Raw genomic sequence first — 17,705 nt, forward strand, 5'->3', positions numbered from 1 at the left:
GTCCTGGTCACTGTTCTCCTGAAGGCTGGGTAGTTTGCTGCGGACAATGGTCTGTTTGAGGTTGCGTGGTTGTTTGAAGGCAAGAAGTGGGGGTGTCCTGCAAGACGTGCCGAATCATCGACACGGATGCCATCATCTCACGTGAGAACACCATCTACCAGGTACACGGTACCTACTCTTGCAACTCGGCCAACATTGTCTACCTGATACGCTGCAGGAAAGGATGTCCCAAGGCATGGTACATTGGGGAAACCATGCAGACACTACGACAACGGATGAATGAACACTGGGGCGGCACGGTAGCACAGTGGTTAGCACTGTACATTGGGGAAACCATGCAGACGCTACGACAACGGATGAATGAACACAGGGGCGGCACGGTAGCACAGTGGTTAGCACTGCTGCTTCACAGCTCCAGGGTCCCGGGTTCGATTCCCGGCTCGGGTCACTGTCTGTGTGGAGTTTGCACATTCTCCTCGTGTCTGCGTGGGTTTCCTCCGGGTGCTCCGGTTTCCTCCCACAGTCCAAAAATGTGCGGGTTAGGTTGATTGGCCAGGTTAAAAATTGTCCCTTAGAGTCCTGGGATGCGTAGGTTAGAGGGATTAGCGGGTAAAATATGTAGGGGGAGGGCCTGGGTGGGATTGTGGTCGGTGCAGACTCGATGGGCCGAATGGCCTCCTTCTGCACTGTAGGGTTTCTATGTTTCTATGTAACACCGCTCGACAATCACCAGGCAAGACTGCGAGGGAGCACTTCAGCAGTCACGGGCATTCAGCCTTGGATCTTCAGGTAAGCGTTCTCCAAGGTGGCCTTCACGACACACGACAGCGCACAGTCGCTGAACAGAAACTGATAGCCAAGTTCTGCACACATGAGGACGGCCTAAACCGGGATGTTGGATTTATGTCACATTATCAGTAACCCCCACAGCTTGTCTCTTGGGCTTGCAGAATCTCACTAGCTGTTCTGTCTGGAGACAATACACATCTCTTTAACCTGTGTTTAATGTTCCCTCCACCCACATTGTCTGTACCTTTAAGACCTGGCTGGCTGTAGAATTCGCATTCTAATCAGTATTCTGCAACTTGATTTTGTCTGTTTGCACTGTTTGAGAGCACATTTCCACTCCATCTGACGAAGGAGCAGTGCTCCGAAAGCTTATGGTATTTTGCTACCAAATAAACCTGTTGGACTTTAACCTGGTGTTGTGAGACTTCTTACTGTGTTCATGTTTAATGCCATTCCCAACACACCACTGCAGTTTGGTGGTCTATGTAATGACACCTACTAATGTTTTTTGCCCGTTGGTACTTCTCTACCTATACAGACTCTGTGTTGTCAGAGCTAATATCCTTTCTCACTATTGTGTTAATTTCCTCTTTAACCAGCAGTGCCACTCCACCACCTTTTCCTTTATGCCTGTCCTTCCTAAATATTGAATAACCTGGGACATTCAGTTCCCATTCTCAGTCACCTTGTCGCTATGTCTCCGTAATCCCAATTATATCGTACCCATTTACATCTATCTGCACGATCAGTTATACATCTATCGGCGCGATTAGTTGCCATACTAGTTTAAACCCTCCCAAGTGACTGTCGCAAATCTACCTGTGGAGATGCCGCGTTGGACTGGGGTAAATACAGTAAGAGTTTTAACAACACCAGGTTAAAGTCCAACAGATTTATTTGGTAGCAAATGCCATTAGCTTTCGGAACGCTGCTCCTTCGTCAGATGGAGTGGAAATGGAGAGCAGATTTCCACTCCATCTGACGAAGGACCCGCGCTCCGAAAGCTAATGGCATTTGCTACCAAATAAATCTGTTGGACTTTAACCTGGTGTTGTTAAAACTCTTACTGTGCAAATCTACCTGCCAGGATATTGGGGCCCCTCCAGTTTAGGTGTAACCCCTCTGTAGTTGAGAATTCTGATTAATTCTAAATACCTAATATGAGGATAATTAGCAGCAAATGTTTTGATACGTGGTTTGAGAATAATACAAAATATTTAAGCAACATCTTAATAATGTCTCTAAAAATTGAATTTGTAACATGCCAGTAAAATCAAAGATGTATTCATGAAAGATATCAGCACAAGTCTGGCACAAATTATGCAATTTATGCACCCAAACCGGGTGATAATACCAAAGGATGGAGTCGTCTTCATTTGGTATTAGAGCCAGTTTAAACTGGTTAGAGAAATACCGAATCATAAGAAGCCATTTTTGGGAGAGAACTTCTGTAAAATGAACAGACAAATGAATGACAGATCAATATTTGAAGGTGTCAATCTATAATTGATTGAAGGACATGCCATTGTTAGATTGACAGAACAGTGAATGAATGAAATTGCTTTTAATTAAGTGCTGGGCTGTATAATCTGATAATGAAAACTTTTATCATTCTGCTCTTTGGCATGAAATCTGAGAGCTTTTGGGAAAGCCTGCTAGCTCATTAGCTGTGTAGGTGGAACCATTGATCTCCTAGTTTGGCCAAAATGAGATTTGCCTTGTCTTAATCGTATATTTGTTGTTAATTTGTAATGTCTTTGATTATAACATTTCAATATTTTAATAAAACTAGTTTAATTGAAGAATTTCATTGAATTGAATAAACTTTTTTTGCCTTTGTCAAATGAAATGTTCAATGAAATTAAATTAATCAGGTCACCTGGAAGATCCCACCTGTCCAGGATGAGATGCCAATGATCAAGATATCTGAACCCCTTCCTCCGACACCAGCTCTTTAGCCATGTGTTTCGTTGCACGATGTTCCTATTCTTAGCCTCACTGGCACATGGCACAGGAAGTAATCCTGAGATTACAACCCTAGAGGTCCTCTTATTTAACTAACTACCTAACTCCCTGAACTCCCCTTGCAGGATCTTATCACTCTTCCTGCCTATGTCGTTAGTACCAATGTGTCCCACGACTTTTGGCTGCTCACCCTCCCCTTTCAGAATGTCCAATACCTGTTCAGAGACACCTTTGGCCCTGGTACCAGGGAGGCAACGTACCATTAGGGAGTCTCTTTCCCGGCCACAGAAATGGCTGTCTGCACCCCTGACTATAGAGTTCCCTATAACTATCGTTCTTCTGCGCCTTGACCCTCCTGCTGAACAACAGAGCCAGTCATGGTGCAACTGCCCTGGCTGCTGCTGTTTTCCCCTGATTTGCTATCCCTCCCCAACAGTATCCAAAACGATATACTTGATAGAGAGGGGGATAGCCACAGGGGATTCATTTTACCTTTCGCACCTTACTGAAAAATATAAAATACAAACCATAGAATAATTTAATGGGATGCCATTCGGCCCATCACATCCACACTGGCTCCTCTTGGAACAATCCAGTCAGCTCCACTCCCCCACTTGATTCCCATAGCCCTGCAAGTTTATTACCTTTACGTGCCTATCTAACTTCCTTTGAAATCACTGGTTGCTTCCACTTCCACCACACTGATGGGCAGCGAGTTTAAGGTCATTCTATTTCACTGAGTAAAACCTCCACACATTCCCTCTGCATCCCTTGCCCAAAATTGTAAATCTGTGTCTTCTCGTTCTTTTTAAAAATTTATTCACCTCTTGAGTTCAGCTGCTTTCTTAATGTTTGGACCTAGGTTGTAATGAGGTTCGGAACTAAGTTGTCAGGCTCCTGTTCCATTTTACCCTGACGAGATCACTTGATCACAGTGTAATTGGTCCTCTTTCAATTTACGTGAGATTGTTCCTTGCTCTTCTCCATTACTAATCTAAACCATATTATGATGGTCAGTCTTAACTAAAGGTCTCTTACAATTTGTTCACTTGGCCTACCTCAGGCCATGGTTACAACATGGATCTTCGACTTCAGGCTGGAGGACTGATAAGAATGTGGCGTTGTCTCTTTTTAGGAAGGTTCACCATATCTTGTGTCACCCAGGCACTTAGCAGGCCAGAGGTGGACCTTTCCCTATAATTCAGGACTCAAGATGGCAGGGTTGCCAGCTGCCACTTCCCTGCCCAATTAAATGCTCCGGTACCAAAGTTGCCATGAGGAATGGCACATGATTTCGTTCCTCATTTCCCATCACCAGATCCAGTAATGCCTCCTTTCCAGTTGGACCAAGAGCATACCAGACAAGGAAATTCTCCTGAATGCATTTCAGAAATTCAGAAGTGGGGTGGCATGGTAGCACAGTGGTTAGCACTGCTGCCTCACAGCACCAGGGACCTGGGTTCGATTCCCGGCTTGGGTCACTGACTGTGTGGAGTTTGCACATTCTCCCCATGTCTGCGTGGGTTTCCTCCGGGTGCTCCAGTTTCCTCCCACATTCTGAAAGACGTGCTGGTTAGGTGCATTGACCCGAATAGGCACCGGACTGTGGTGACTAGGGCAATTTCACAGGAACTTTAATGCAGTTTTAATGTAAGCCTTACTTGTGACTAATACATAAACTTCACTTTAAATTCCTTCCCTTCTTTACCATTTAATCTAACATTATCCAAATTTATATTTGGATCAATAAAATTCTTTTATGGTTCTTGTACATCTGTGATTTCACTGCTGATTTGTTCCTCTATCACTCTCTTACTAGTTGGAGACCTATGGAATACCCAAAGTGGCATGGTCTTATCTTTGTTTCTCAACTCTCACCAAATTGACTTGTTCTTGCTCCCTCAAGGAAATCCACTCTTCCAACACTGCAATGACTTCCCTAACCAAGACTGCCACCCACCTCCCTTTTTCACTTGTCTAGAGTCATAGAGGTTAACAGCATGGAAACAGGCCCTTTGGTCCAACTTGTCCATGCCACCTTTTTTTTTTAAAACAACTAAGCCAATTTCCCGCATTTGGCCCATATCCCTCTATACCCATCTTACCCATGTAACTGTCTAAACGCTTTTTGAAAGACAAAATTGTACCCACCTCTACTACTACCTCTGGCAGCTTGTTCCAGACACTCACCACCGTGTGTGAAAAAAATTGCCCCTCTGGACCCTTTTGTATCTCTCCCCTCTCACCTTAAACCTATGCCCTCTAGTTTTAGACTCCCCTACCTTTGGGAAAAGATATTGACTATCTAACTGATCTTTGCCCTTCATTATTTTATAGACCTCTATAAGATCACTCCTCAGCCTTCTACGCTCCAGAGAAAAAAGTCCCATTCTGTCCAGCCTCTCCTTATAACTCAAACCATCAAGTCCGAGTAGCAGCCTAGTAAATCTTTTCTGCACTCTTTCTAGTTTAATAATATCTTTTCTCTACCTTTTCTGAACATGTTCTTTGAATATTTTTTGAATGTTCAATATCTTTGAACCACATTTCTGTTATTGCCAGTACATCATATTCCTACATTACTATTGTGTTTGTAGCTTGCCAACCTTGTTCAATATTCTTTGTGTACTTACATACATGCATTGTAATATTGTCTGTGCACTCCCTGTATTCCTTCTTAGTATGTTGGTACTACTTTCTTCTCTAGTATGTACAACACTTTCATTTTATGCACCTTATTCCTCTTTTCCATTTCTATATGCTGGTGCCAATTTAATTCAAACTCTCTCAAACCATAATAATGAATGTTAGCAGGATCCTCACCAGTCGGTGAAGTCAAAACTAAAAGACAGATGGTGGAATTTACTGGAAAAAATGATAGTGTCATTTTTGGTGTGAAAATTGGTATGATTCCTGCCAGCACGATCGGACCACGGTTTTTCGGCACTTAGAAATTTTGTTTTCCTCCTACATCAAAATTGCTCCACGTGAGGCATGAAGCATCTAATTTGCCCACCCTGGGATCATCTAAGCACTTCAATGATTCCGCTCCTCATTTCCCAGCACCAGATCCAGTAGTGCATTTACACTGCTGCACAGCACTTGCTATCATTCAAGCCAGGAGGATGACCATAGAACCATAGAACCATAGAAAATTACAGCTCAGAAACAGGCCTTTTGGCCCTTCTTGTCTGTGCCGAACCATTTTATGCCTAGTCCCACTGACCTGCACTTAGACCATATCCCTCCACACCCCTCTCATTCATGAACCCGTCCAAGTTTTTCTTAAATGTTAAAAGTGACCCCGCATTTACCACTTTATCCGGCAGCTCATTCCACACTCCCACCACTCTCTGCGTGAAGAAGCCCCCCCTAATATTCCCTTTAAACATTTCTTTCACCCTTAACCCATGCCCTCTGGTTTTTTTCTCCCCTAGCCTCAGCGGAAAAAGCCTGCTTGCATTCACTCTATCTATACCCATCAAAATCTTATACACCTCTATCAAATCTCCCCTCAATCTTCTACGCTCCAGGGAATAAAGTCCCAACCTATTCAATCTCTCTCTGTAACTCAGCTTCTCAAGTCCCGGCAACATCCTTGTGAACCTTCTCTGCACTCTTTCAATCTTATTTACATCTTTCCTGTAACTAGGTGACCAAAACTGTACACAATACTCCAAATTCGGCCTCACCAATGCCTTATATAACCTTACCATAACACTCCAACTTTTATACTCGATACTCCGATTTATAAAGGCACTCTTTCCGACCCTATCCACCTGTGACGTCACTTTTAGGGAATTCTGTACCTGTATTCCCAGATCCCTCTGTTCAACTGCACTCTTCAGAGTCCTACCATTTACCCTGTACGTTCTTCTTTGGTTTGTCCTTCCAAAGTGCAATATCTCACACTTGTCTGCGTTAAATTCCATTTGCCATGACAGCGAGGAAATTGCTCCTCAATTCACAGAGAGGATCCTCACCCCTATGCTAGATGCTGTAGAAGAGAGGCAGGCAACAATATACCTTGGGCTGGCAGGGGACCCTCCAGCAAGCTGATGAATCCTACCTGGTAGACAGTCGCAATACTGTTCAGTGCCAGCAGCCCGAACAAGAGGACAGGAGTGCAATGTAGCAAAAAGATTCTGCCAGGGTAAGTTCTCCCTGTCCCCTCTCTGCACGCTACCTTGCCATCATCCCTCAGAATGTCATCCCTCACCTTGATCCCACATGTTGCTAACTCGCAGGACCCCAGCACCCAATCTCCCACAAGCTTCCTCACACCCCCTGGACACTCATCTGAACCCCTCCCTTCTTGTGTGTATTGCCCACAAATGCCAGGTATTATTGACAGTTGACCCACCAGGCAACCAGCTCACATTATCCCCATTTGTGTTTCTGCAGGAGAAGTTGCCCACAACTGCCCCGAGTGGGTTTCCTCCGAGTGCTCCGGTTTCCTCCCACAGTCCAAAGATGTGCGGGTTAGGTTGATTGGCCAGGTTAAAAAAAAAAATTGCCCCTTAGAGTCCTGGGATGCGTAGGTTAGAGGGATTAGCAGGTAAAATATGTGGGGGTAGGGCCTGGGTGGGATTGTGGTCGATGCAGACTCGATGGGCCGAATGGCCTCCTTCTGCACTGTAGGGTTTCTATGATTTCTATGAGTGAGAGAAGAAAGGTGGCGGGATGCCCGAGCTGTAGATCTTGACTTCGTACGAGGAGAGAGCTCTGGAGCTAACAGCGAAGGAGCAGGAGTGGGCCTGTGCTGAGAGGGAGGTGGCCACTGCATGCTCATCCAGATGATCAGTCTCAAGTGAGTTTCAAGTATCCCGGACCTTTGACCAGGTAATCTTCCAATACTGTGTCCCTTACCTTGCAGGAATATCACCTCATCAGCCTGGCCCATCCACCAGTAATGTCCCACTTCCCACCCTCAACACCACCTTAGAGGAGATGTTGGAGGAGGAGACCAAAGATGTGCCATGGCTATCACCTGCACCATCCACCATCGCGGAGATGGGCAACCTTAGCAAGCAGGCTTCTGGGTCACTACCTGTCGCACATCAGGTGGAGGCAAGAACATCCCACGGATCAGATAGTCAGAGGTCTGCTGGATTCAAAGATTTAGCTGTGCCCCAGCCAGGTGCTGTGTCTCTGGACACATTCATCCTTCAGCAGCTGGAGATATAAAAGGCAAAGCCAGGAACACCAGACATGATGGGCGAAATGACCTTCTACTATGCTGTAATATTTATGTGTTTCCATGTTTCCTTGTTATCCTTGGATCACGGCAGCACGGTGGTACAGTGGTTAGCACTGCTGCCTCACAGCGCCATAGTTCAATTCTGGCCTCGGGTCACTGTGTATATGGAGTTTGCACATTCTCCCCGTGTCTGCACGGGTTTCTTCCGGGTGCTCCGGTTTCCTCCCACAATTCAAAGATGTGTGGTTTGGGATGATTGACCATGCTAAATTAACCCTAGTGTCGGGGGATTACCAGGGTAAATATGAGGGGTTACAGGAATAGGGCCTGGGTGGGATTGTGGGCAGTGCAGACACGATGGGTCGAATGGCCTCCTTCTGCACTTGTCGGGATCCTATCATGATTCTATGACATTATTCAATGTTATCACTCCTCACCCCCACCCAGTGTCCCAGCTATTCCAGCTAACCCCTATTTGTGTTCAAATACCCATCACCTATTTCTCTTAACAATGTAATTGACATTAACTTATTCTTTAGAGGACCTGGGTGTCACTGGCTTGGCCAATTGTTGCCCATCCTGAACTGGCAATGGGCATAGAATCATAGAATAGAATCATAGAATCCTTACAGTGCAGAATGAGGCCATTCAGTCTATCGAGTCTGGAATTTAGGGAGCTGGGCTGGAAGCTGAGAGCCAAGACAAAACATGTGGTCATCTCTGGTACGTTGCCAGTGCCACGTGATAGCGAGTTCAGGAACAGGGAGGGTGTGCAGTTAAACATGTGGTTGCAGGGATGGTGTAGGAGGGAGGGTTTCAGCTACGTGGATAATTGGAACACATTCTGGGGAAGGTGCGACCTGTACAAACAGCACCTGAACCAGAGGGGCACCAATATCCTGGGAGGGAAATTTGCTACGGCTCTTCAGGGGGGTTTAAATTAATTTGTCAGGGGGGTGGGAAAAGGAGTTGTAGTCCGGAAGCCAGATAGGGAGTGGGATAGAGGTGAGGCTATATTGGATCTGGTGCTGGGAAATGAGCCAGACCAGGTGCTAGACTTGGAAGTTGGTGTGCATTTTGGTGATAGTGACCACAATTCGGTTACGTTCACCTTAGTGATGGAAAGGGATAGGCATGAACCTCGGGCCAATGGTTTTAGCTGGGGGAAGGGTAATTATGAGGCTATTAGGAGAGAATTAGGAAACATAGGTTGGACTAGGAGATTACAGGGACTGGGAACGTCCGACATGTGGAGTTTTTTCAAGGAGCAGCTACTGCGAGTCTGTGATAGGTATGTCCCTGTCAGGCAAGGAGGAATTGGTAGGGCTAGGGAACCGTGGTGCACCAAAAAAGTTTCTTTGTTGGTTAAAAAGAAAAAGGAGGCTTATGTTCGGATGAGACGTGAGCACTCGGGTAGTGCACTAGAAAGCTTTAGATTGGCTAAGAGGGAGTTGAAGAGCGAGCTTAGAAGGGCTAAAAGGGGACATGAGAAGACTTTGGTGGATAGGGTTAAAGAGAATCCTAAGGCGTTCTATAGGTATGTCAAGAACAGAAGGTTGGTTAGGGCAAGTTTAGGGCCAGTTATAGATGGCAGAGGGAAGTTATGTGTGGAACCGGAGGAGATTGGTGAAGCATTGAACCAATATTTCTCTTCGGTGTTCACGCAAGGGGACATGAATATAGCTGAGGAGGACACTGGGTTGCAAGGGAGTAGAATAGACAGTATTACAGTTGATAAGGAGGATGTGCAGGATATTCTGGAGGGTCTGAAAATAGATAAATCCCCTGGTCCGGATGGGATTTATCCAAGGATTCTCTGGGAGGCAAGAGAAGTGATTGCAGAGCCTCTGGCTCTGATCTTCAGGTCGTCGTTGGCCTCTGGTATAGTACCAGAAGATTGGAGGTTAGCGAATGTTGTCCCATTGTTTAAGAAGGGGAACAGAGACTTCCCCGGGAATTATAGACCGGTGAGTCTCACTTCTGTTGTCGGCAAGATGTTGGAAAAAATTATAAGGGATAGGATTTATAGTTATTTGGAGAGTAATGAATTGATAGGTGATAGTCAGCATGGTTTTGTGGCAGGTAGGTCGTGCCTTACTAACCTTATTGAGTTTTTTGAGAAAGTGACCAAGGAGGTGGATGGGGGCAAGGCAGTGGACGTGGTATATATGGATTTTAGTAAGGCGTTTGATAAGGTTCACCATGGTAGGCTTCTGCAGAAAATGCAGATGTATGGGATTGGGGGTGATCTAGGAAATTGGATCAGGAATTGGCTAGCGGATAGGAAACAGAGGGTGGTGGTTGATAGTAAATATTCATCATGGAGTGCGGTTACAAGTGGTGTACCTCAGGGATCTGTTTTGGGGCCACTGCTGTTTGTAATATTTATTAATGATCTGGATGAGGGTATAGTTGGGTGGATTAGCAAATTTGCTGATGACACCAAAGTCGGTGGTGTGGTAGACAGTGAGGAAGGGTGTCGTAGTTTGCAGGAAGACTTAGACAGGTTGCAAAGTTGGGCCGAGAGGTGGCGGATGGAGTTTAATGCGGAGAAGTGTGAGGTAATTCACTTTGGTAGGAATAACAGATGTGTTGAGTATAGGGCTAACGGGAGGACTTTGAATAGTGTGGAGGAGCAGAGGGATCTAGGTGTATGTGTGCATAGATCCCTGAAAGTTGGGAATCAAGTAGATAAGGTTGTTAAGAAGGCATATGGTGTCTTGGCGTTTATTGGTAGGGGGATTGAATTTAGGAGTCGTAGCGTTATGTTGCAACTGTACACAACTCTGGTGCGGCCGCACTTGGAGTACTGTGTGCAGTTCTGGTCCCCACATTACAGGAAGGATGTGGAGGCTTTGGAGAGGGTGCAGAGGAGGTTTACCAGGATGTTGCCTGGTATGGAGGGGAGATCCTATGAGGAGAGGCTGAGGGATTTGGGATTGTTTTCGCTGGAAAGGCGGCGGCTAAGAGGGGATCTTATTGAAACATATAAGATGATTAGAGGTTTAGATAGGGTGGATAGTGATAGCCTTTTTCCTCTGATGGAGAAATCCAGCACGAGGGGGCATGGCTTTAAATTGAGGGGGGGTAGTTATAGAACCGATGTCAGGGGTAGGTTCTTTACCCAGAGGGTGGTGAGGGATTGGAATGCCCTGCCAGCATCAGTAGTAAATGCGCCTAGTTTGGGGGCGTTTAAGAGATCCGTAGATAGGTTCATGGACGAAAAGAAATTGGTTTAGGTTGGAGGGTCACAGTTTTTTTTTAACTGGTCGGTGCAACATCGTGGGCCGAAGGGCCTGTTCTGCGCTGTAATGTTCTATGTTCTATGTTCTATGTTCTATAGCTTGATCTTGGTTTCAGATAAAGCTCGGCACAACATCGTGGGTCGAAGGGCCTGTTCTGTGCTGTACTGTTCTATGTTCTAACCTGACACCTTTGGACTATGGGAGGAAACTGGAGCATCTGAAGGAAACCCATGCAGACAAAGGGAGAACATGCAAACTCCATACATTCACCCAAGGCTGGAATCGAATCCAGGTTCCTGGCACTGAGAGGCAGCAGTGCTAACCATTGTACCACTATGATCCAAGGATAACAAGAAAACATAGAAACGCATAAATATTACAGCATAATAGGAGATCATTTTCCATCATGTCTGCACTAAGCAATTCACTAACTGCCATTTTTCTGCCTTCTCCCTGTAATGCTGCACAGTTTTCCTTTTTAGATAACTGTCTAATTCCCTTTTGGATGCTTAAATTGAAGCTGCCTCTATCATAATCTTAGGCAGTGCATTCCAGACCTTAACGAATCACTGCATGAAACTATTTTCCCTCGTAATTTTTGCTTCTTATATCAATTGCTTTAAAACTGTGCCTCTTGTTCTCAATCTTTTCACAAGTGGAAATGGTTTAGACTCAACTGTTATGTCCAGGCTCCTCATAATTTTGAATACCTCTCTCAAATCTCTTTTCAGCTTTCTTTTCTGCAAGAAAAGTGTCCTATTACTGCCCTAAACGCCCTACGTTCATCTATTTCCCGAGCTATTGAAAATCTGACATTTATAATGCAATAGTTGTTTTTTCTATGGGAATCATAACTTTTTGAACACTCCCTTCACCCCTGCATTCTTTCCATGTTGTCCTTTTACCAAGAAGGCAACAAACCATGCAGGAACAAAATTGCTTGTCTGTCCCTCGAACTATGGGATCTCTGTTAACAACTGCATTTCTATGTTTGCTGTTCCTTTCTGCACAGTCTCATGCCCTTCAGTGCCATTGTATCATCACTCCCAGCAGTTTCTAATACTGAATACCTGTTTGAGAGTGGCACACATTCCTAAGACATTTGTACTACCTGCTTCTTATGGATAGTCCCCCTTCTACTATTGTAAACCTCTCTCTGCCAGTCCAGTGGCCATCTCCCAAAATATACAATAAAGAAAACACTCATCCAACCTGATGCTCAGCCATGTCTCCAGATGCCTGGCACTGAGAGGCTTCTTCACGCAGAGAGTGGTAGGGGTGTGGAATGAGCTGCCGGATAAAGTGGTAAATGCTTTTGACATTTAAGAAAAACTTGGATGGGTTCATGGATGTGGAGGGATATGGTCCAAGTGCGGGTCAGTGGGACTAGGCAAAAAATGGTTCGGCACAGACAAGAAGGGCCAAAAGGCCTGTTTCTGAGCTGTAATTTTCTATGGTTCTATGCCCCTCAATCGTGGAAACTCTGAACTTAAGCTGTAGTTGGTGACATTTCCTGCATACATAGTCACCCAAGGCACATGAAATGTCCAGCAGTTTCCACATAGTGCAAGAAATACAAGCAATAGGCTTCAGATGCCCATCCGTGAAGTTAGAAACAACTCTGTTTGCAATAAGAAGTGGCAGTTTTTCAAGGAATGTCTGTCTAGAGTTCTACAGGACAACGTTCCGAGCAGACAGGGAGGTGTTAGTCGGTTAAAGGAACCGCGGTGCACGAAAGCTGTGCGGGACCTAGTCGAGAAGAAAAGGAAAACATACAAAAGGCTCAGAGAGCTTGGCGAAGATAGGGATTTAGAAGAGTATACGGCTTGTAGGAAGGGACTAAAGAAGGAAATTAGGAGAGCCAGAAGGGGTCACGAGAAGGCCCTGGCAGGTAGGATTAAGGAGAATCCTAAGGCATTCTATAAATATGTGAAGAGTAAAAGGATGAGACGTGAAGGAATAGGGCCTATAAAAGGTGAAGGCGGGAAAGTCTGTACAGAACCAGTAGAAATGGCAGAGGTGCTCAATGAGTATTTTGCTTCGGTTTTCACAGAGGAGAAAGACCTGGGTGGATGTACAGAGGTGTATAAGATGTTGAGAGGCATAGATCGGGTGGACTCTCAGAGACTTTTTCCCAGGGTGGAAATGTCTGGGGTAAGTTTTTCACACAGGGTGGTGGGCGAGTGGAATCGGCTGCCGTCAGTGGTGGTGGAGGCGAACTCAATAGGGTCTTATAAGAGACTCCTGGATGAGTACATGGAGCATAATAGCATGGAGGGTTATAGGTCGGTCTAGAAGGTAGGGATGTGTTCGGCACAACTTGTGGGCCGAAGGGCCTGTTTGTGCTGTAGTTTTTCTATGTTCTATGATCCAAGTTTAAACTATTAATTTTAATACTGCTCCACGTTTGATTTTGTTTCATTTTTTCAGAAATCCCTGTTATATCATTGCCCCAGAGATAGTAATGGTTACAGCAATGTGACCATCAAATATCATCATCATGTACATTATATTTTTCTCACCTTCATATGTATTTTGACCTTCTGCCACTGTTGAGAGGAAATTACTTTGAACCATTTTCCAACCATCCTCTTCCTCCTACGTAAAAAAAAGAAACTTTGCAAGAGTGTGATGATGCTGTACTATTGATATACTTTCTGTTTAAGGGGACTGTTTTAAAGTTCAATTTTTTTCTACAAGTAGTCAGTATGTCTGGAGGGAATACAGCTCAGATGCTGGAAAAGCAGTATAATTACTAATTTTAGCCATGCAGTATTAACTTGAGAGAGCTAATAGGCTCTTACAATGAGAAGAGGCAGTGCAAACTTTTAAAGCATCAATGTGGAAGTAGTCCGACAGACCACTGCTACACCGGTTAGCCAATTTTCAGCTTTCATTTAATACGACCCGTCATGGTACCACAAGGGTTACATTGGCTGAATTGTTGCTGGGCCTTAGAACCTGTTTTAACCTCATTTTCTGAAATTTGGTGGCGAGAAAGAGTGCAACGACCCAGCTAAGAGAGACAGTAATTTGAAATGAATGACTTAGCTTTTGTCCAAAACATTGGGGGTCGGGGGCAGCTTGGTTATCCAGGAAGAAAATTGCAAGGACTGGCACTGTATCTTATGTCATCGACTTACAAGGCTTCAAAGTGTGGAAGTACATAGATCACATCAGAAGATGGGAAGCTGCAGTCCCCACTGCCAGTCATCTGGACTCAGTAGTGGAGTCAAGTGTGCCAACAGCCAAGTCAGTGCTAGCAGAACCTAGTGCTTTCCAAGGAGGATCTCGTCTGTCAACTGAAGCAGAAGAAGGGGGTGCCAGCCTCTTGGAATCTGTCAAATCATCTCCACTGTCGTAGACTCTGATACATACAGCTTGTGAAATAAATCACGGAGTGGCAAGGCTTCGCATGTGGAGGCAGTGGCACCGTGGTATTGTCACTAGACTGGTAATCTAGCGATCAAGTTCTGATGACCCAGGTTCAAATCATGCCATGGCAGATGGTGAAATTTGAATTCAATAAAAATCTGGAATTAAAAGTCTAATGATGACCATGAAACCATGTTGATTGCCATAAAAGCCCATCTGGTTCACTAATGTCCTTTAGGGAAGGAAATTGGACATCCTTACCTGGTCTGGCCTACATGTGACTCCCTTTCAAATGCCCTCTGAAATAGAACAGGTAATAAATGCTGGCCCAGCCAGCAACCCTCCTGGGCCCGTTGGAATGGAGTGCGCAAACCTCAGCCTATCAAATGTGGGGTGTGGGACTGGGTAGATGGAACCTGCAGTGTGAGCCCAGGAGTTTGTGGGACTAGATCTGTATCTATACTGAGTTTGTCTGTATATAGTTATAACAGTTGTTCAATAAATCACCATTATGATTTAAAGCTTCCTCATCGTAATACCTTACACTACAATAACTTGCATTACTACTCTTAAAGAGAAAGTTGAAAATTATGGTTGATTTGTTATTACCTCCAGAAATCTCAGAAATAGTAGTGTTGCTAGACGAGGCGTGAAGGCAAAACAATTCTCATTTCAACAATGTGAACAAGTGTTAACAAGTAATTATGCCAGAATGAGAAATGGGCACCAGACACTCTTTTAGAAAAAACAGGTCCAATTTCTTAGAGTTCAAGCTAAAGATGAACTAGTTTGGCAACGCCATGCTGACCAATTGTTGTATTCTCAAAATGATTTCTCAGAATAATCTCTAGAAGTACAAATTTCTTCAGTCCCTAGTCCTGTGAATACCACGAAGGAAGACCTAACTGAATCTGAGTTGCCTGATGCTGTGCCTTGCCTACTATACCATGTGAGAATGATGCAGAATTAGCTCCAAGAAAAGAAATGTCTGCTGAAATTCTAAATCTTTTAGGGTCAAGGACAGCTGAATTCCAGAATGTCTGATACAACCAAAGAGGAATGGACATCCTCCTGATTGATTTTCTTATTAACTGTGTATAACGATTAATGGTTTAGAGTATTAGAGTATTAGTGATCCTATATTTAGCATTGTGGTAATTTATCATAATCACAGCTGAGATCCTAAATGTACAAATAGAACCATAGAAAATATACAGCATTGAAGGAGGTTATTTGGCCCATTTTGTCCAGACTGGTCCGAGGACACCCAGGTGTCCTTTCCAATCCCACCTTCCTGCACCTGGCCCACCGCCCTGTAGCTTACAGCATATCCCCTCCAAAAATAAGAGTGATGTTGCAAATACTGCAAGATGAAGAGCCGAGCTACCACCCCCATCCCCCACCCCCCTGGTTGTCCAGAGGAAAAAGGAGAAGAAGGTAAAACTGAAAAAGGAAGCGTATAATAGGCATAGAACATAGAACAGTACAGCACAGAACAGGCCCTTCGGCCCACGATGTTGTGCCGAGCTTTATCTGAAACCAAGATCAAGCTATCCCACTCCCTATCATCCTGGTGTGCTCCATGTGCCTATCCAATAACCGCTTAAATGTTCCTAAAGTGTCTGACTCCACTATCACTGCAGGCAGTCCATTCCACACCCCAACCACTCTCTGCGTAAAGAACCTACCTCTGATATCCTTCCTATATCTCCCACCATGAACCCTATAGTTATGCCCCCTCGTAATAGCTCCATCCACCCGAGGAAATAGTCTTTGAACGTTCACTCGATCTATCCCCTTCATCATTTTATAAACCTCTATTAAGTCTCCCCTCAGCCTCCTCCGCTCCAGAGAGAACAGCCCTAGCTCCCTCAGCCTTTCCTCATAAGACCTACCCTCCAAACCAGGCAGCATCCTGGTAAATCTCCTCTGCACTCTTTCCAGCGCTTCCACATCCTTCTTATAGTGAGGTGACCAGAACTGCACACAATATTCCAAATGTGGTCTCACCAAGGTCCTGTACAGTTGCAGCATAACCCCACGGCTCTTAAACTCCAACCCCCTGTTAATAAAAGCTAACACACTATAGGCCTTCTTCACAGCTCTATCCACTTGAGTGGCAACCTTTAGAGATCTGTGGATATGGACCCCAAGATCTCTCTGTTCCTCCACAGTCTTCAGAACCCTACCTTTGACCCTGTAATCCACATTTAAATTAGTCCTACCAAAATGAATCACCTCACATTTATCAGGGTTAAACTCCATTTGCCATTTTTCAGCCCAGCTTTGCATTGTATCTATGTCTCTTTGAAGCCTACAACAGCCCTCCACCTCATCCACTACTCCACCAATCTTGGTGTCATCAGCAAATTTACTGATCCACCCTTCAGCCCCCTCCTCTAAGTCATTAATAAAAATCACAAAGAGCAGAGGACCAAGCACTGAGCCCTGTGGCACTCCGCGAGCAACCTGCCTCCAGTCCAAAAATTTTCCATCCACCACCACCCTCTGTCTTCGATCAGATAGCCAGTTACCTATCCAATCGGCCAACTTTCCCTCTATCCCACACCTCCTTACTTTCATCATAAGCCGACCATGGGGGACCGTATCAAACGCCTTACTAAAATCCATGTATATGACATCAACTGCCCTACCTTCATCAACACACTTAGTTACCTCCTCAAAAAATTCTATCAAATTTGTGAGGCACGACTTGCCCTTCACGAATCCGTGCTGACTATCCCGGATTAATACGCATCTTCCTTAATGGTCGTAAATCCCATCCCTAAGGACCTTTTCCATCAATTTACCAACCACCGAAGTAAGACTAACCGGTCTATAATTACCAGGGTCATTTCTATTCCCTTTCTTAAACAGAGGAGCAATATTTGCCACTCTCCAGTCCTCTGGCACCATCCCCGTGGCTGGCTATCAGACCTGGCTGGCTGTAGGGATTCGCATTCCAATTCGTATTCTGTAACTTGATTTCTGTGTCTCTGTGCACTGTTTGAGAGCACATTTCCACTCCATCTGACAAAGGAGCAGCGCTCCGAAAGCTTATGGTATTTGCTACCAAATAAACCTGTTGGACTTTAACCTGGTGTTGTGAGACTTCTTACTGTGTTCACCCC

The 17,705-nt window shown here is 44.9% G+C and overlaps 1 protein-coding gene across 1 annotated transcript in view; it reads right to left on the minus strand.

Annotated features, from left to right (window-relative positions):
* LOC144503791 (dynein regulatory complex protein 11-like) overlaps window positions 1–17,705 on the minus strand; it is a 531,388-nt gene that overhangs the window by 318,494 nt on the left and 195,189 nt on the right. Inside the window, exon 9 of the mRNA XM_078228677.1 lies at window positions 13,722–13,797. Within this exon, the coding sequence (XP_078084803.1) occupies window positions 13,722–13,797 (76 nt within the window). The remainder of the gene's footprint in view (window positions 1–13,721; window positions 13,798–17,705) is intronic.

This window comes from Mustelus asterias, chromosome 14, assembly GCF_964213995.1.
Source record: "Mustelus asterias chromosome 14, sMusAst1.hap1.1, whole genome shotgun sequence".
Classification (NCBI taxonomy): Eukaryota; Metazoa; Chordata; class Chondrichthyes; order Carcharhiniformes; family Triakidae; genus Mustelus; species Mustelus asterias.